The 21,146-nt window shown below is 34.9% G+C and overlaps 1 protein-coding gene across 1 annotated transcript in view; it reads right to left on the bottom strand.

Moving 5' to 3' along the window:
- LOC131042758 (N-terminal acetyltransferase A complex auxiliary subunit NAA15) overlaps positions 1-19,618 on the bottom strand; it is a 91,172-nt gene extending 71,554 nt beyond the window's left edge. The window contains exons 1-2 of the mRNA XM_057976076.2: positions 19,322-19,618; positions 5,352-5,430 (exon numbers count right to left, since the gene is read on the bottom strand). Coding sequence (XP_057832059.2) covers positions 5,352-5,430; positions 19,322-19,372 — 130 coding nt within the window. The 5' untranslated portion in view covers positions 19,373-19,618. The remainder of the gene's footprint in view (positions 1-5,351; positions 5,431-19,321) is intronic.
- Positions 19,619-21,146: the final 1,528 nt, after the last annotated feature.

Genomic DNA, 21,146 nt, shown 5'->3' with positions numbered 1-21,146 from the left:
CAAAAGTAAATTAGGAAAATTTTGAATCTATTTTTGCATACATCTGTGCAATATGTGAGGTCAATTGGTAGGCCATTTAGCAAATGATGTTGTTTTGAAACAATGGTTTCAATGGATAAGTAATAGCTTCATATCAAATATGCATCCAATTACATGGATCCAAACACAATTGAAATAAAACTGCTAAATCAAAAAGATAATAGGAATGGAGAAGTGAGAGGGATAAAAAGAGAGAGAGATAGAGAGGAGATGAGAAAGAAAGAGAGAGGATTAGATAATGATCAAGGAGATATATAAATGAAGATAGAGATGCAGAAGAGGGATATAAAGAGGAGAGGTAGAGATAGAGAGAGAGAGAGGGGGGTGGGGGTGTAGACAAAGGGAGAGATATATAGGTAGAGAGGGATATAATGAGATGAAAGGAGAAATATGGAGAAATATAGATAGAGAGGCAGATATAAAGAGATGGATAGGGGATAGAGGCAAATATAAAGAGATGGATAGGGGATAGAGAGGGAGTGAGGGAGGGAGAGATGGGGAGATATAGAGGACAGATAAAGAGAGTGAGGAAGAGAAAGGGAGAGATATAGGTAGAGAAAGACAGATAATAAGGGGAGAGAGGGTGAGAGATAGAAATATAGAGATAGAGAGATAGAGAGAGAGAGAGAGAGAGATGAATAGAGAGATATAGATAGAGAGAGTGAGAGAGACACAGTAAATGCGAAGTAGAGATAACAAGATATAGATAGAAAGGGAGAGAGAGAGAGAGAGAGAGAGAGAGTAAATGTGAAGGAGAGATAACAAGATATAGATAGAAAGGAGGAGAGAGAGAGAGAGAGAGAGAGAGAGGGGGGGGAGATAGAGAGGAAGAGAGGAAGAGAGAGGTAGAAGGTGAGAGAAAAGTAATAGAGAGGGGTATTGGGAGAGGTGGAAGAGAGACAAAGAGAGGAAGAGAGAGGTAGAAGGTGAGAGAAAAGTAATAGAGAGGGGTATTGGAAGAGGTGGAAGAGAGATGTAGGAGGAAAGACAGCAATAGAGATATTTAAAATATAATAGATATTATATAAATTGTACTATAATATAAAATATGTTAATACTTAACTACAAATCCTATTCTACACTAAATTGTATGTTTTATTTAAAATTCACTAATAATTAAAAAGTAGAATAAAAAGTAAACTAAAATATATTTTTTAATACATGACAAAACTTATGTAACATTATATATATGACAAAAGAATAGTAGAGAATAATCAAAATGTAAACTACACAAGACATATCATAAAGTTTTTCTATATAATTGTTGTACAAAGTCTACATCAATGGTAGGTATAAAATGTCAAATTTAATGCTAAGGTCATGATGGTGGAAAGACCTAATTCTAACATACTCAATAATATTTGAGCAAAAGGTGGAAAGCTATTCACATGGTGAGCAAGTAGGTCATTACTTCCGCCATGGTGTAAATAGTTGGTACGATTAACTTTATTCCTTCTTTACATGTTTTTAATGTTCTTGACAATTTCTTAACAAATAAATAAAATGTTTATGGAAAGCCATACGATAAATTGAAAATTAAAATATTAAGTAGTTAATTGTAAAAGTTAATAGATAGTATTTCTAAAATAATATTATACTTAGATTTATAATTGTATATTGTATATTGTATATTGTATATTGTATATTGTATATTGTATTTTATATATAATGTAAAATATATTTTTATAGCGTACATTAAGTTATATATAATATAACAATATTTATTATTATATATAATATTGATATATATAAATTATTTTATTATCATATAAATAGTAGATATTGAAAACTTTTTAATATTATTTTTACTTTTTAAGATTTTAATAATTACAATAATATTATTATATATAAAACTAATTTAAGTTCAAAACAATAAAGAATATAAATAATAAATAAAAATAAAATAGAATACTATATTTTAAATCCCTAAATGATCGTGCTATCCCAAATTTGCTGGATTATTATTGTAATAAAAATAATATTTAAAATTGCTCGTTAATGGGTCTTCAAGGGTTCATCCTTTGCTTTCAAATGATAAGACAATCTCTTGATCCCCTCTGGAATCAAATTGGATCAAGATAAACTTTGATGGTGCAGCTCACGGCAACCCAGAACCTGCCAGCGCGGGTTGAATTGCACGAGATGAGAAGGGTTGTACATGTTGGCTAAAGGTACGCATCACATCGGTCTGAACACAAATAACACATCAGAAGCCAAAGCTACGCTCTTAGCAGTACAATTGGCTAAAAAGTTGAATGTGACCAACCTTCACTTGGAGGGAGACTCCCAGATCATTATTCACTCTATAGCAAAAGGCAAGACGGATAACTGGAAAATAGACCAAGACATCCAAAACATTAAGTGGCTACTCTCTTCTTTTCAAAATTTAAAAGTGTCTCATATCAATAGAGAAGGTAACCGAGAAGCACATGAATGTGCCAATTTTGCTTTCGGTCTACAAGAAGGAAAAACACGAATTCATCTATCTGGTTTCAATGGTCAAACAATTGAAAGCTTTTGAATTAAAATTGGTTGTAGGGGTTGATAGTTGTGTGGACATAAGTTCAACGGATCCCCTCTCGATATGACAATAGAGGAAGGAAAGGGACAATTTCATAAATGCAGAGTTGGTGGCAGAAAGTTTTTGAGAATAGCATTTCTTTTTCAAATCTGACGATAAGCCTGTGAAACTAAGGAGCCTCATTTCTCAAGAAGCCTAGGTGGTACAAAGCGGCAAATGGAGTGATAACGTGGATGGTGAAAGCAACTGTAATATGCTTCAAGTGGTCATGTGAATTTAATGGACAGGAGCTTGATGGAAATTTTGATGAATGTCGAGCTGGAATTTAATCCTTACACGCTCGGCATTGGATCCTTTGGAGAAGGGTACGATGAATTTGGCGTCCATAAGAAACTGCAATTGAAGTTTGTTTGTTTGAAACATCAAAACTTTCGGTGCAATCATGAGCAAGAGCATCTCATACCAGGACAGGATGGAGGCGAACTTTTCTTTAACTGCATTGAAGTCAATGATAGCTTTCTGGGGAGTGATCTCAGATGAGAAGCTAGCCAACGTTTTCAAGTTCAATGCAAGAGAATTCTTGACCCGCGTCAGGATCGTATTTGGCGAGGAATAGCTAAACACTCCATTTAAATACAGATGCAATGCAAACATTGCATCTATGTTGGCCACCTAGTGTTTCGAACGAGACAAAGGAAAATGTTAGGTGGTTGGTGGAAAACTGTATCAGAGAAGAATGGCGCAGACACTTCAAAACTTTAATGGCTATGGCACTTGAAATAAAGGTTTTGTATGCCCTGACGATACGTGGCTCCAAGTGAGTGAATTTGCGCCCCCATTACGCATCTGTGTTGGCCACCTAGTGTTTCGAACGAGACAAAGGAAAATGTTAGGTGGTTGGTGGAAAACTGTATCAGAGAAGAATGGTGCAGACACTTCAAAACTTTAATGGCTATGGCACTTGAAATAAAGGTTTTGTATGCCCTGACGATACGTGGCTCCAAGTGAGTGAATTTGCGCCCCCATTACGCCCCTTCCTCATATGAAGTGCAATTGGTGATAAGGAAGCACGTAGGCTATCTATGCAGATTGGCACAACCGAGGTTAAGATATTTCTAAAGAGTGTGGAGGCACGGTCTCTTTGTTGGGAGGTGCAGAAATGGGGACCATACAGAAAACGTTCACCTGTGGCACTAGAAGCATCTCCATCCCAACGAAAAAGAGGAAGGCCAAAGGGCTCCAAGAAGAAGATGAGGACGTTATGGATAGGCATCCCTCAGGAGCATCATGCTGCAACAAGACCTTCTCAAATTGGCAAGTAGGCTCATTCTCTTCAGAACAAAGGCAAGGAAATAGTGATAGCAGATTAAATGTTGCAAAAATTTAGTTGTCTAAAGTAGATTGTTTGGATGTATCTTTTTGTTCATATTTATGTCTGTAGCTATGGGGGTGGCATGATAGATAGACAGATTGGTGAAATTAGGACATAAATTTTTATTGATAGCTATTTTGGAGATCTTTGGAACTTTAGCTCCTTACTGATATATGTAAAACTTTTCTTGATGAATTAATACAATATACCAATTACTGACCAAAAAAAAAAAAATTTAAATGTCCTTGTTAAGCTCTATTTGATGACAAGTGACAAGTGCACAATATTTCTCAAGGAGCATGGGGTCATTCATTAGAGTATTATGTTCTATGCTTTGCATCAAAGTAGGGGATTATAAAGGAAGAACACCTAGTTTGTTGAGATGGCAAGGTGTATATTGCATGGCATGAATCTTGACTTGAGATTGTGGAAAGGAGTAGTTAATTGCACTTGTCATATTAATAATTGTTCACGTAATAGGGATTTAAGTGACATGAATCCAAAATAGAAGTCTATTGGGGTAAGGCCTAGTGTGGAGCATTTACGCATATTTGGATGTGATCTTTGACCCTAAATCTACCATAGTTGTATATGCATTGCATTTATTTATTAAATATAATAGCTGATGACACACTTACTCCCACTGACATTCTTTTCAAGATAAAACTTATTCCGATTCAAATATTGACCATATGCATGGTTAAAATTCATACTTTGTTTATTTCTTGCTTGTTCTTGTAATTTTGTTTCTAGCCTTCAAATGGCTTTATGTTGTGTAACTATCTATAGTGGAGAACTTCTAGCTTCAATTGAGTGAGTTTGTTATTCTCCAAAATTTCACAGTTGTACCCAAAAGACCCACAATTTTAATTCTATAGCATGCCACTGCAGCTGCTATACTATTTGCAAGTTACTTGGAAGCCTGATCCAGTGAAAAGATATAACTATAAATATCAAGTTACTTGCAAGTTACTCCTGAAATTTATATAGCCAAAATATAAGAAAGCCATTGGAAAAGCTAAGGAACAAATCAAGTACAGCAAAGATGTATTCCAATAATTCATGCAGTTACCAAGATACTACTCCCTGCTTATGGAAATTAAATTCCAAGCTATTACTATTACATCCTTTCTAAAACAACATAATACGAATCCTTCTAATGATAATAACAGGATCAGGTTATGTGTTTCTTGACATGACTCGTGATTAGTTACAAAACATAAACAAATATATCAGCATACTGGCCAGGTGAATATATATGGTAAATAACTTTCAGAACCAAGAATTAACAGATTCAAGTAATAGAACTACAGAAACTCAATATTGGTAGCATTGCCTTAATGGAACAAGAGACCATATTTATCAGAAGCAGCAAGGAATACACAGTTTCCAAGACTTACAAAACAAAATCAAATATACCTCCATGAGTTGGAAATTTTTTGAGTATAGAATCAGCAGCTTTAAGACCCTTCTTATATTGTTTCGTTTCATAGGATTTCTGCCAACAATCAAAATGAAAACTCCATTACATTCATAAGCATAGAATTGGTGACAACCTCAATTTATTAGAAATTTGATTATGAAAATCAATAGTCAAGATTAACATAGAGAGAGAGAGAGAGGGTATGTGATTATTAAAGAGTGCTTAAAGTGAGGTTAATTTGCATGCTGAGAAAGTTAACATAGCTTTGACAGCAATCCCCTTAAATCATAACTCACAACTTCGTCTATTTCTCAGACCAATCAGGCATTAGAACAATAAGTAAAACCCTTAAATATCACAATCCCAATTGCAGCATACTGAATTCAACAATTAATGAAGTACATTGAAGATAAAACTTATACATGCATTTATGGAAAAAACAGAAAAGAAAGTAATTATTTTATATTAATTCCCACAAATGGACAATCTACATCAATGGAACTTAAAAATACAAATTTCAAAGGAATTAAGCTATAAAAAAGGTACTCCAGCAACAGAAAAGTAACTAAAACCAAAAGATTGAAACACCCTAAACAAAGGGAATGAATCTTATTATTTCTCAATGGCATGGATTTAGGATTATTTATAGTTACTAGCAAGATCTCGAAATTGCAATGGATCTACCACTTTTGAATTAATCAATGCTTTTAGCATTCGAATTCCTCCATCAATCTAAGGTTTCACCACCATATCTGTCATTATCATAAATAAAAGTGTAACAGAAGAGAAAATTAAATAACAGAAAAGCAAAATATGTCCTGTTTTGATTTGATGACAACAAAATCAGCATCCTCCTTTCTGTGTGCTTAATAAGAAAAAGTAATACTATGGTCATGGACAGATCAGAGTATATCACATTCTTCCTACTGTGAGGATGGCATGATAATGGTTTGTGGGCCACCCCTACTACTAGGATTTATGTTCCAAAGTGCACCAATGATCCTGAAAAATATATATATAGGCAAACAAATAGAGTCTAGACAGATAGTTACAAAGTTTGACAGATGGATAATCAATTTCAGGCAGCTGTATCAAAGGATTGATAGAGGAAATAGTACAAAGAAGAATGAAAATTGTATGATATATATTAATTTTTATGAACGAACAAAATATTTATAAATAGGACTTGGAAAAACAGCAAGCTACAATAGCCAAGAGGAATGTCAAAAGAGCTCCGAGAGATGAAAAAGTAGACAGTATGTTGTGACCTTTTCACACATCACCCCATTGCAAATGGGGACCCTCCCTTTTTCCTGCTTTATAGGGTTTTTGTTAGAGCCTTGTGACCTTCCTGCATCAGTATCGTCAAGTTTGTCAGTTTTGAGCAACCTGAGTTTTGAGCATTATGAATCAGTTTGTGCAAGCCATGGTTAGAACAAAGTCTAGACGTCGTCGTTGTGTCTAGGAAGCCCAAAGGACCAAGATCACAATTGATTTGAGCTAATTTGGACAACTTTATATTTTTGGAAAGTTTTGCTTTTTGCTTTGTCCTATTTTGTAGGAAGTTTTGTTTTTGGCATTTTGAGCACAATCCCCAAAATGGCTATTTTTAGAAAGTTTTTCTTATTTTTTGGGAACCTTGCTTTTTCTATTTTTCAGAAAGTGGATCTAGGGTTTGCACTATTGACACTGAGAAGCACTGAAATGATCAACAAATTCCTCTAAAATCCATTTTAGGAATCCCGAGGAATTCAGTGAATGATTGAAGCACAATTTTCAAATTTCAAGGCAATCCGGTAAAAATTGCACAAGTTATGGAGATTTCAAGTTTTGATCATGTGGTCCCTGATGTGGAAAGTCCACCCTCCAAAGGGTCATACATCAAGCCAAGTCCACCCTATAGATGATGGGGAAAGAGCACAAGTTGAGATGAAGTCCACCTAAGGTCATGAGCATATGGTTCCCAAGTGTTAAGAAGTCCGCCCATAGCGAATGTGGTGTGCATGGAAGAGATGAAGTCCGCCCCATGGACATAAGGAATGGTGCACAAGTTTGATAAACTCCACCCTCTTTGGTGCATTAAATCAGTTAAGTCCGCCCTCATTGATCACAAGTTGAACAAAGTCCGCCCTAGCAAGGAGAAACAAGTCAAGGAAAGTCCGCCCAAGAGAGGGATACATGCTAAGTGATGTCAGCAAGATCTTCATGAAGTTCGAACTGAAAGAGAATTAGAAAGTTTTTGAAAGGAGAATATTGCAAATTTAGTTAGAATTATGAACTGAAAATCAATTTAGAAACCTGCATTTGGAAGATAAGATGAAGTTCGAACTTGCTTAAGTGATGACAAGTTCACTAAAGACCAAATTAGAAACGTTTCCCTGCAGATTCAAAAGACTAAATGACAAGTTAGAAACAAATCTCGAAGGTCTTTTGTGTTTCTAAATACAGATTCGAACTTCATTACAAATACAATGTCCATTCCTTCATTCTCACATATGAAGTTCGAAGTTCTAAGCATATTGAGAGCAAGTTTGTGATTTCTTTTTGCAGGTTAAAGGTTATTTTGAAGTGCTTTTTGCAGATTGAAGGTGTTTTTGACCTTTTGTTCATCAAATTATACTCAGATTTTGAGAATTTCTGACTGGTTGGAAAGCAAAACCCACTGATTTTGTGGCAGCTTCTTCTCTCATTTTTTTTTCTTCATTCTTCAAAGGTGAAAGTTCATCAAGGTTTTAACACGGTTTTGTTTTAAAAAAAAGAGTAAATTTCACAGATTAATCTTCTTCTCTTTCTTATTTTCTGCCCTCCGAGGCGAGTTGAAGTAACGTTGAATAGAATTTCTTGGACTTATGTTTCAAAATCTGATTTTGAAGCGAATCAAACCTTAATGATCAAGTGTGGAAAATCCCATTTTGTGACTAAATGTTGAAAAGAAAGTGAAAACCATAGATTACTTAGCCACCAAACTCACAAACTATGATTAAAAGTATAGAATTTAACTTAAGTTGGTTTGATTGTTTTGCAGATTTTTTGGAATATCTCACACAGCCAGGATGAAGTTTCAAGTGGATAAAGATTCCCCTCCGGAATCCAAGATGAGGTCCAAGTGGAAGCTGGTCGGAGACACTAACTTGGGACATATGAACCTCAGGGAATTCAAGAAGCGAATGTATGGCCTAGACAACTTGATGCCTACAGCAACTGCCAGAAAGATAATGAGAAATGGAATCGTACAGGCTGCTAGTTTCCTTCTAGCGATGCAGTGTACTGAGTTGGTGGTGGAATGCTTTAAACACTACAATCCTATAAACCGAGAGATCATAGCATCTGACGGGGGAATCTTGGCGAGCATTAGTGATGTTGCTATCAAGGAAGCTTTCCGCATCCCTGAATATCATAACCCTATTTACATGACCAAGGAGGAAGCAACACGTTTGTACCAAGATAATATTGAAGAATATGAGGCTAATATCGACCATTTGTGGTTGGATAAGCCAAGTAAGGGTGCTTCCAAGTTACCCAAGGATCTTTTGAGAGCCTATTTCAAGGAAGATATTGGAAACCTGATAGTTTTGGTAAACAGAGTCAAGGGTAGTCCACAAGACACACCATTTGAGCCTTAGATGTACTACTTCATCAACGAAATAACTACCGGAGTGAAGATGATTGATTGGGCAAAGATTATAAGTAATAATCTTGATGACCAACTGAAGAACTTGGAGGAGAACAAGACATTTTATATGAGTTCCTATTTGGTGTACTCTATTGCTCGAACTTACAGATATAGAGGACTCACCTGTAGAGGAGAAGTGGGAAATGAGGAGAATCAGTTTGTTGTTTATGATTGCTACCCACAACTACACTTGGAGGAAAAATTTCACTTTAAGAGAGTCAACGATACATTCTTGACGCACATTACCAAAACGCTCCAAGGTGGTCTTCATCAAAGGTTCTCTGAGGAATCTAAAGATTTTATCAGCAGATTCGGGCATTGGTACATCCAATACCCTAGATTTACTTATCTGAGAATTCAAGGATTCTCTGGACCTCCTTACAAGTTACCTATGTATCCCATCAAAAGAGTAGTGTTGCTTAAAGTTGTTAGGGAGCTTGAAAATTACATGATTGTTCAAAGAGAGAAGCAAAAGAAGGCAAGAACGTCTTCTCTCACTATTGGAAATGGATTGGAGACATGTCCATCATCACAAGCTGCCGCTAGTGTTGAAAAGGAGCTTTCTTGGTACCCATTCTTCCAGTATAAGGCCAGAAAGCATTTTGACCCTTTTCACCAGATGAAAAAGGTTGATGGAGAGATATTCGAGCAAAGACCTAATCTCGAAGACTATTGGGCTAATGTAGCTAATAGCTTTGAAATCAAAAGGAGATTGTGGTCCAAACTTCCCCTGAATTTGATTAGGGTAACAGAAGTGTTTCGAGTAGCAGATCAGCTTGAAGATGATCCCGAGATTGAGCAGCCTCACTTTGATAAACTAAGAAATGAGCCCCTTGCCTTGGTTGATTGGTCAGATTCTGAGAGGTCTGATTTAAGCGACCTCGTGAGACCAGTAATTGAATATTCAAAATGGTGGGCAACGGCGAAGACAAAGGGTCTTAGATCCAAAGGTATCAGTCTCACATATGATCTCATGGGAACCAATGAATCAATGTCTTCAAACCATGGTGTTTCGTCAAGTGTTGGATCAAAAACAAGGAAAGAACCCACTGAAAATTCTTTGAGGGGTAAAGGAAAGAAAATAATTGGAGATGCAAGCAGAAAGTATATATCGGATGAGGGTCATTCGACCTCAAGTGTTGCATCCACTGCTCTAGTCAGGGCTACAGCTAATGAGCAGGGGATGAATGCAGTTGCACCACTTGGACACTCACCTCAGTGAGAATAGCAATTGCGCCACTTGTCTCCTTGCTCATTTTAACTGTTAGAGCTTGGGGAAACCCTAATTAGGGTTTTGTTCTTTCAATCTGGGCCCTTGATCATTGTTCGATCTCGATCGTTCATAATTTCTTGACTACTATATAAGGTTGCTTCCTCTCATTTGGAAACTGTGAGGTTTTTGAAATATTGTTGCATGAAGGTCATTTCCAGCTAATATATTACATGTGTGCTTTCTATTAAGGCTTTGTAATCCCTATTGTTTGAGTGATTAAGCAAGGTTTTCAATTTCTTCAACACATTAGTTTAGAATTTATTTCATGTTGTTAGATTGAATGAAAGATCTTATAAGTATTGGTTTATGTTGTATCTCCGCTCATACTTTTGGTGAATGGATGATTTTCATTCACTGTGCAAAGTTAGTCTGAGCTTTCCAATTTATGCATGCTTAAACTTCTGATCATAAGCACATCCCTTGAAGATTGCATCTACATTGTGTAAGTTATCTTAAGTGAAGCAAAACAAAGTGTGGTTTATTGAGTTCACCGAATCAATACCGTCTCTGAAATTCATAGGATTAGAGTAGAATTCTCAACCCTTATCCCTTTTGTCTTTTTAAGAGTCTTAAACCCTGAAAATCCCAAAAAGAGAGAGAAAGAGAGAGCTTTAATTGATAAATTCATCTAAGTCCCAAAGTTGTTGACAATTTGATCCAAGCGTAAGTCCCTTTGTGTATTACCAGCAAATCACAACGCCCATTGAGCTTATCCACACGTCAAGGCTTGACTAAAGAAACCTTGGAATCGCCATATAATCTTCTAGCAATCTTAGCATAAGCGGTGATTTTTCAAGAGAGGACAAATTATCTTTGGGTACTTTATTCTAATGTTTGGTAGATGATGAAACAGACACCAACATAAATTGGCGCTAAAAGAAGGGCATGATAATAGAGAAGTGATTGCTCACAATTTTGGGTAGTAGATATGATGCAGCATGGTGTTGCCGCATGAATTTCCATTTGATCGGCCGCTAGAGCAACCTGAACCAGGACTAAGTCAAACAAATATTGCAGATCAGCTACATTCACTTGCTTGGAAATCAAAATTAGATCATTCTCAATTCAGGCAAGACAATCACATAATCATTGAGGAGGAAGAAAAGGGTAGGCGGATAGAAGTAGCAATCAAGAAAGACCTAGAAAGGCGAAGAATTTCGGCTCTTCGGCGCCAAGTCCTTAGAGAAATTCAGCAATTTTCCTTCCGATCCACCAATAAAACTTCACCTGTTAACACAATGAAGAATGGGTCTACCAATCGTTCCTCCTGAACCAATATTGCAGCCGAACTTGAGTTTTCACAACGAGCAGGAAAACGTCATCACAAAATTATATAGCTTAGCTTGGAGTGTAAGAAGAAATTATCCTGACTGGCATCGAATGCACTTTATCCTTGAGGAAGAAGAAGAAATTGCCGATTGCATTGATACACAAATACGAAGGGAGCAACATCCATTGCCGCCCCAAGAAGTTGATCCAATGCCCATTGAGCTTATCCACACGTCAGGACCTGACTAAAGAAGCCTTGGAATCGACATATGATCTTCTATCAATCTTAGCATAAGCGGTGATTTTTCAAGAGAGGGTAAATTATCTTTGGGTACTTTATTCTAATGTTTGGTAGATAATAAAACAGACACCAACACAGTACTAATACAATCCAAGACCTTGACCATAAGAGGTGAACACAAAAGGAAATCTTAGACACGTTGGGAAAGACAAAGCCATAAGATACAAGTACAAAAACACATGTAGGAAAGGCCCCCCGACAAAACCATGCAGAAGGCTGGAGGTCAAAACATGTCTGCATACAGAATAAGCGAAGAACTAAAAACTCCTAAAAAAGCTAGCAAAACTGTTAATGCATGGTAGCTTATGCAAGATAAGATATTTCTAACCTTCCTTGTTCTGTTATTTACATGCTTCATGTCTAAACTTATATTGCATATGATTATCGGATTTTACAAACATTGCTTAGCATTATGCTATCGGGTTGTTAATGTCAATTATTAATTGGCATTAATATGCTATCGGGGTATTAACCCGATAGCATATTAAATGCTATAAGTTATCGGGTTATTAGCCGATACATACTTGCTATCGGGTGCATAACTATTGGCACCGATCCACATCTGTTATCGGGCTTAATCATCGAGCATATTTGTTATCGGGCTTAATACATACACCGCTTCATTTGGAATTAACAATGGTTAACAACTGCACCGGTTGGATTACATACATCGTGCATTTTGAATCATCGATGTTTACATGAACCGATTCATTATCTTGATCAATCATTATATTATATTACAATATGCTATCGAGGTTTTGAACCGATAAACAGCCTTGTGTTAATGGTATAATTACAAAGGCACCGATCAATGGGTGCATTGATCGGTCATGCCTAAAAGGCATGACCGGTCAATACACCAATTGACCGGTTGCCTAAATGATATATATACCAATTGAATTCATTTGGAGGAGACATAGAAAACATAAAATGATCTCTCTCTTTCAGACCTGCAGATAAAATCAGAATTATTAGACATCAACATAATTCCTCATATACATTTATAGCATACATAGTTCATAACTTGTTCTTTAATTGAAATTGAAATAACTTTACAAAAACAACCCTCCACTTGTGGTGTTAAATTGCTATCCATTCAAGCCATGGTGAAAGAGAAGCATCATAGAGGTAAATGTTTTTGAGCAGCTGATTGGAAGGTATTTGAAAATTTCAAAACTCAATATACACTTAGGATAGATGTTAGACACAGTGCAATCAAGATTTAAATCCTTATAAGACATTTGTAGATATTGCCTAGTGTTAGAAGATGAACTCATTTTGTTACCCTTGTTGCTCACATGACAAATACAATAGCATTTTAAGCAAAACAAATAATCGTCATTCTCTAATATAACTAGCAGAGAGCAATACATACATTATCTCAACATGACAGATGGATGCCACTTCTTATAAAGCCTTTGCACCCACAACATAAAATATTTAAGAGATGTTAGTATTTAGCCAGTAGGTCTTTCCTCTATTGCAGTAATCCTTGAAAAAATTACTTTGGGAGCCAATGTGTATTGTGGTATCATTGGGGTCCAAGTAGATATAGTCATATGTTGTCGTTATCATTTGAATATGAGCCCGAATTGAGTTACAATTTTCATACAAGACATGGAGATGAACTACCCTTTGATGATATTTATATCAGGATTCAACTGCATAGTTTTTGAGTCAAACTCATTAACCTATATTTCATGAATATTCAAACAAACCCATCTATGATTATTTGTTTCAATCTCTAAAAATTGCAAGGGTACAAACATGATTATAGTTATATCTTTTCACTGGATGACAACTTGTTACAAGCAAGGGTACAACCATGGGTGACAAGCATGGTCCACACTAAAAAATCAACACTATGAAGTCAGAAGTTTTAGAGATTGAAACATGCTGCAAAAACTCTGAAAAGAGGTAGCAAAATGACAACTTAGAAATATTGTGAGGATGGAAAAATGCATGTGGGACAATAAAGTCAACTTTTTATATAGAATAACGGTGACAAATAAAACAAATGCATACACGAATCAAAAATTTCCTAGAGGGTAGCATAGTGAAGACAGAAAAGATTAGATAACTGCAAGCCAATCATCTCTATAGAAAATTACAATGACAATGACAATGACAATGATAGCAAATATCTATGAATAGTACAGGTAATCTAAATATAGATCTGATATGCATACGGAACTATTAAAAGACTCGAGGTACCAATTCCACCACAACATGTGTAATAGCTTAGGTATTGCCATTCTCAACCTTTTGCATACATATCAACTCAATGTTAATGTGTGCTAATTTAGTCAATCCTAACCTAAGATCTCACAAAATTGGGTCTTTTCTAATTGTTCCCACAAAAGACACTTTGGTGCAGGCTGCAGCAAATTACATCCTAACAATTTTGTCTTACTTCCTTCATAAGACCTCACTTGTAATAAACGTGTTTCAATATTAGTTCCTACCTTATATTAGCCTTGCTATTGATAGCAATTTTGGCTCATCACTTTAACTTAAACTAATATCATGCAAAACTCCATCTCATGAACAATTGATCTGGAGAAAATTGAAAATGCCTCCATCCCAAACTCAAATTTGAACATGCACACAAATTTCGTGGTGCACAAAACATGCATTTTTCCAAACCATTCACAAAGCATGCCAACGCCCTCTTAAATGAAAGACACGCAAATTTCTCTGCACAATGAGGAACTACATCATTCATGCAATTCGCATTTATACTCTAATAGTATTACTTATGAGTAATGATGACCACTGGATTTGCCACATTGTTTTCCAAGTCTTCTAAATAGTCTCTTTGAGTTTTTTTAATCTCTCACTTTTCCTGGGTTCATATTTTCACTTAAAGAGAGCAATAACAGCACAGAGGATAATGTAAGACTTCTACTTCAGGATTAGGTTAGTTCACTTTTAGCTCCTTTAAAGTTTTATCTCAAACAAATTTATTTTCATAGTTCAATTTTGAAAATTAAAACCAAATAAGATTTTTCAGGTATAAAACACAAGGCTGCTCCTTTATGAGTATCATGTAGTCCACGACAGCATGAACTAGTATTTTAGGTCCCGGCATATATTTTTTACATACTCTCAGAAGTAAAAGTAAGATATTTTTTTAAAACCCTGTGCTTTTTTTTTCCGATTGCCATTTTGTTGTGTATCTGCTCCTGTATGAGCATCATGCAGTCCACAACAGCATGAACTAGTATTTTGGGTCCAAGCATATATTTTTTTACATACACTCAGATGTAAAAGTAAGATATTTTTTTAAAGCCCTGTGCTTTTTTTTCTGATTGCCATTTTGTTGTGTATTATGTTTAGATTTATCTCTACATGATATACTTTACATCAACTAGCAAAATCAGTACTTTCTCTAAATTTACTAGTATTACACCATTTTTTAAGTTAACCCAGTTTTTGTAAAGTTTTTCTCATTTTATTTTAAACCTAGGTAATTGAAATCATTTTAAACTTTTCTCACACCATGTCAATGCAATGTAAATGGAATGATATTACAATTTGCACATAAAAATACACTGTGTCATCTGCAGTCAAAATAAATGGGTATGTAATGCATCACTTGTCAGTTATCTGTTTCAACTAGATATAATAGTGATTTTACCAAAACCCACTCGTATATGATATTTTACTGATCAACCAACGCAACAAATGTCACCAATCATATAACATTGTGATTGAGAATAAATCCTTGACCAAGCAATACAAATAAACTAATCATTGATCGAGCAATAGAACAAGAGACTGAAATTTCATGGCAATAAAGCAACCAAGTTCCTCGAGAGCAACAGTTACTAAATAAAATGAGGATCCTAGAAAATAGTTCTCCGAGGCCTACTGTTGCTCCACATACTTTTCTATAGTCTGTAGGATTCTCCTTTTCTAAAGGCCTTTCTCAATTGAAAGCAGAGATGAACATCATTTCATTAGGAAAGCTTTGCAAAGGTATATCTGGTTGTATTGCTATCTTCCAGAAAGAGAATAAAAATCTATAGAGTGAAAAATTAAAACAATAAATAGGGCATAGTCAGGACCTAAACAACTCATTTACAGTCGAACTGCTGGTGTTAAGAAAGGATATCCTCTTTCATGCAAGTCCTTTAATCTATATATTTAGATATATCTATATATCATCTCAAAGATAGCTATGTGCCTCATGAAGGAAGCTATTGCAGTCTCTGGTATGTAACAATGGATAACAGCATACCACATGTCGAAGATGCAGATATTTCTCAAGGATTTGTGTTACACCGAAAAGCTTTCTACAAGATACCTGCTGAAACCATAGCCCTCTATATTAAGAGATCAAGTAGTTGATGAATGGAGAATATAACTTGGTCAAAACCATCTCAATAAACTCAGAACTAAGAGACGTGGATGAGTTTTGGGGGGTAAAAAGACAAAAAAGATAAAATCTTGTTTCCGTGTCCCATAAAAATTCATCCAAATCTGGGGATGCATTCTTACAAAGCTTCAATCGATTATATAGAGATGATTTGTAATCTTGAAATTTTAATAACTAGGACTTCTCTTGCAGGAGAATTAAAAAAAAGGCAAGCTCTATAGTGAAGAAAGCAATATGCAAATGAAGGCAACTTTTAGGAATCAAAGGCAAAGAGAACAAACAAGGACACATTGGCAGATAATAGTATTCAAGGAGAAATAGATGCTCTAACATATCAAAGGGCACATTCAGACAACAACCAAGGAACAATATTTCAACATTGAATTTGATAAAGACAATTATCTCAGAACTAAACCCGCCACTAAAAAGTTAATTGCAAATGATGTTGAGGAAAGTAATGTCTGTCAGTTGTGTACTGGACTTACGAATGTTAGTTGAATAGCAAAGCACTATTTCAATATTACATTTTACTAAAATAAACATCTCATATAAGGTTAAAAGAACTGCAACTCTTTGCTTATACAGCTGCAAGAAATATACCAGTTTACAGATGGTTTCAAAAACAATAAATACATGGATATAAAAGCTACTAAAGAATTGTAGTTTTTGTGGAAACTTGAAGTTATCCATGGTTTGGTTGCATTTTGAGCAATCAAGGTATGTATAAATTGACAACAAAGGTGCTGGGAGAGCACGTATGCAATTGAACCAAGTGCATCAATTATCGGCTCATAAGACATCCATCATTCAGAGGTGAAAAGCACTTCATAAAATTGAATGATGACTTTACAGCTACTTCCATCTAAAAATAATCTTGTGAGATCATTGCAATCTCCAAATTAGTTATGGATAACAATAGCAACCAAAAAATGAATGTAACAGCCATTTCAAGTTGTAAATATTCCCAACTAATAGAAGGTGTATCATGGAGCCTTTTTATACCTAGACTCTCTAATAATATTCCAAACCATAATTGTTAATTATGTCTCTCTACTTAGACCATCTGTCCATTTGGCTGTCCTTTCATTACTTGTATGTATGTTTGTGCTTATAATGGTCAGTGGTGAGTTTGATATTAATTTTTTTATATACTGTTTTGCATTGCAGGAAAAAGAGATCTTTCCACATATATTACCTACCATGTCTAGGCCAGACAATTACTTTCATTCTAAATAATAATACAATATGAACCTATATTTGAGGCTTGACCGACACTCACCATAGCCCTTAAAACATTTACAAGGGAGGCAACCTGGTTGTGATACATTCGATGGACTAAAGTAAGTCTGCACTGCAAAATGTTATACATTAACATTTGTAACACTTTCAATCAGGACATTTATGAGGATAAATATCATAATTTGTAGGAGAACCCATTTGCTTGAGGGTTGTGTTAAACTTACCTTGAAGATAAGTCCAAGGCATAAGCTATCAACATTATACTTAACCTACAATTTGCATTACTTAAAGCTCTGTTACCAGAAAGAGATTAACCAGAATCTGTAGCATTAAAAAATCCATTCCTCCAAACACAGCCATATATGAGGCCATTTCTGGATGGTAAACAAAAAGCATTAAAATGTGAAAACAATTAAAAACCAGTTCTGCCCATAATCAAACAACCATTTTAAATCTGTCCCTAACAATTCTGTCTTCTGTTCTATAAATGTGAGCTCTAAATTTAGATGTACTTATGTTCAACCAGTCTGTTTCTGGGGTTTCACAAATGTTCTGCTGTACAAAAAATTTATCTGGTACCCACTAATTGCTTCTGGCAGTATGATATCCTCCTTACAACCCGGTGATTTATAATTCTTATTGGATTATAAACAATGATCCGCAATCTGATTATGATATATCTTTGTAAGTGAATAAATATGAATGGATTGTACTTGTTTTTGTGCATGCTGACAATTGAATTTAACAATTCTTGTTACTTTTAAAGAAAACTTATCATATGAAATTCTCCTTACAAAGCAGTGAATTTATAATTTTAATTGCATTATACAAATCATCTACAATCTTAATATAATATATATATTTGTAAGTGAATAAATATGAAAGGATTGTACTTTTTTTTTGGCATGATGACGATTGAATTTTATCAATTTGTTTACATATAAGGACAATCCTAAAATGTTTCTTGTTCCCAAAAGCTAAAACCTTGAAACATCATTTCACCATTCATTTTGAATTCTTCTTTGTTTATCATTTATCATTTCCAATAGCATGGCATTTGAATCTTGTGTTAAACTTGTTGTACAAGTACGTCACATGTGCCATCCCAGTGCCCTTCCGGGCATCTGCTTGTCTACGTTTTTTATTTGGAAAGAAATTTACATCCTGTTCTGGTTTCGATTGCATACAAGCTGTTGTAAACATTGACACTAGCAATTTCAGAACTAGATTTGTTTGGCAGAAAAGCAAACGATGTAATATCCAAGTTAAAAAGCAAGTATTTCTCGGTCAAAAAGCTTCAGAGCTTAATCCCCTCACTGTGTCTTAACAGCAAGTTATGAAGAAACTTATCCTACGATAAGCTCCTTCTCAACAGTAGTCAAACAAATTTTGACCGTGCACTCCACGACCAGAATAACTCCTATTAACGCACGAAAAAATCAACTTGAAACTCAAGGAGAACTCCCTTCTCTAAGAAACCCAACTTAAACTCCAAACCACAATAGAAAACAAGTAAACCTATATTCGTATGCAAAGTACAGTAAGTGTGCAAGAATCCCGCAAACTATAATATTTAACTACCCAAAGATCGCGAACTCATTTACATGAGGGTATCCATTCAGTTGACTTTGAAAACAACCCTAATATACCCGGTATAATTTTCCGTCTGAGGGAGTTAAATAACCGGCATTGAAACCGAGATACTACAGGGTATATGTAGAATCAAATTTCCCATATGTACTTAAATTAAACTATGCTGAGACAGAAAGGAATGGCATATACACAGTGAATAAATATGAATTCTGAACAAAGCCGAGTGTATTAACATACCACGATAAGCTTAAAGAGATTGCTCTCTTTAGCGGGCAGACCGGCCCCCATTTTCGCTAATTTGAGCAGCAAAAACCCTCGTCCTGTTCTTTTCCCGCAACCAAAAAATAGCTCCAAACCCTATCGCAATGAAATTTTCTTCTCTTTTGTGTCCACCTTATTGCGTGCAGACAATAAGAAGAGCGACGAAATAGAGAAGAGAGCCAAAAGGGAAGAAAATTGAAAAGATGGAAGATAATACGAAGGGATGTGTTTTTCTTTGCGATTTTGTGCTTTGCTTTCTTTACGAAGGAATTTAATAATTAGGAAGACTGCTCTAGGGATTCTAGATATGTGGCTAACTTCGTCTCGCCAAAAGACAGGGAATATAGCTATTATAGTGCTTTTAATGTTACGAGAGGTTTAAAAAGGTTTTAAACATAGATTCCAAACCCTTTTCATATTTACGATAATATTAATTGTCAAAATTATAAACTATATGCTCCAAGGTTTACAATAAAATATAATTGGTTGGCATATAGTTTATCAATATATAAATTATATATTGAAAATGGGAAAAATATCAAAATATTATTTTTTAGAAGGATTAGTTTGGGAGACTCTCTTTATAGTATAGAGTGTTGTTTAGTAGTTGAGAAGGTTTTTGAAGTGTTAGTGGAGGCTAAATTTAAAGGTCATTTTTATGCACTTTTTTCATTAAACACAATCAAAATTTTAAGAAGATTCTAACATATGAATATTTTGAACAAATAAACAAAATTTCTAAAGGATCATATTTATATTGTGTATGATATTTTCTTTATAATAAGATATGTAATAACATTTGAAGGGCAACTTTGAACATATAAATGTCATGTAAATTTTACTTGACAAGCAAGGTTGGTCATCATAATTAGGCCATGGGTGCTAGAATGCTAATGCCACCTTTTTTTGCATGTGTTTAGATTTGAAAGTATCTAGAGGTGAGAAAATGAACTTTCTCATTTAGAGAAAGAGAAAATAACTCAACACTATAAAAAAATAATCTATTTAGATTTTCAAAGATGAAACATAATAGAAACTCTAAATAAAGTAGTCTATGATGGTCAAGGCATGAAATCGTCAAATAAAGCAGTTCTCCAAGAAAAAATCTAGGAAGAAAAGACAAAAAAGCTTATGAATTCATTTTCAAGCAAGATGCTTCGAGTTCTCTAGTTTGTTGCAAGCATGACATCTCAATGAGCAATCTTAATATTTGAAATTCTTCACCCAATCAAAAGTCTTTTACAAACTAGACACCAAAAGGCACTAACAATTTTAGGCTTCATTCTTCGCCATATGCTATTAAGTTACCAAAGCCAAGTATGGGGGGAATTTTGATTCCCCAGAGTCAGTTAAGCTTGTAAATGATGAAAGCGAACTAATAAATAACCTTATATAGAAGCACTAACATGTCATTCTTAAAGGTTGTGTCAAAATTCCACCAAGAAAGAGGGGATTAAAGTCCCATCTTATGACAAATAAGCATTGGCCAAAAGTACCTAAGTGTAGGATAAGTTGACATTAGCAATCTATTTTTAAGAATATTAGTCCAAGCGTCACATCTCATCCTTTGTATGATTATTTGGATAAAGATTGAATTTATAACATTTGGTATTAGATCATGTATATTTGTCAATGGTATGCACAAAAACTACATCATTAACATCAGAGAGTAAATAACACAAAGAAAGTCATTGTATATAACTTTTTTTTCATAAATTATATATTAATTATGTCAATTGTGAATATTTCCATCTCTTTTATTGTGTTGTTGACTTGGTGAGTCTTATACATGACGTGACTT

The sequence above is a fragment of the Cryptomeria japonica genome, chromosome 10, assembly GCF_030272615.1.
Source record: "Cryptomeria japonica chromosome 10, Sugi_1.0, whole genome shotgun sequence".
NCBI classification, from domain to species: Eukaryota; Viridiplantae; Streptophyta; class Pinopsida; order Cupressales; family Cupressaceae; genus Cryptomeria; species Cryptomeria japonica.
This window is presented reverse-complemented; position numbering and strand designations above follow the sequence as displayed.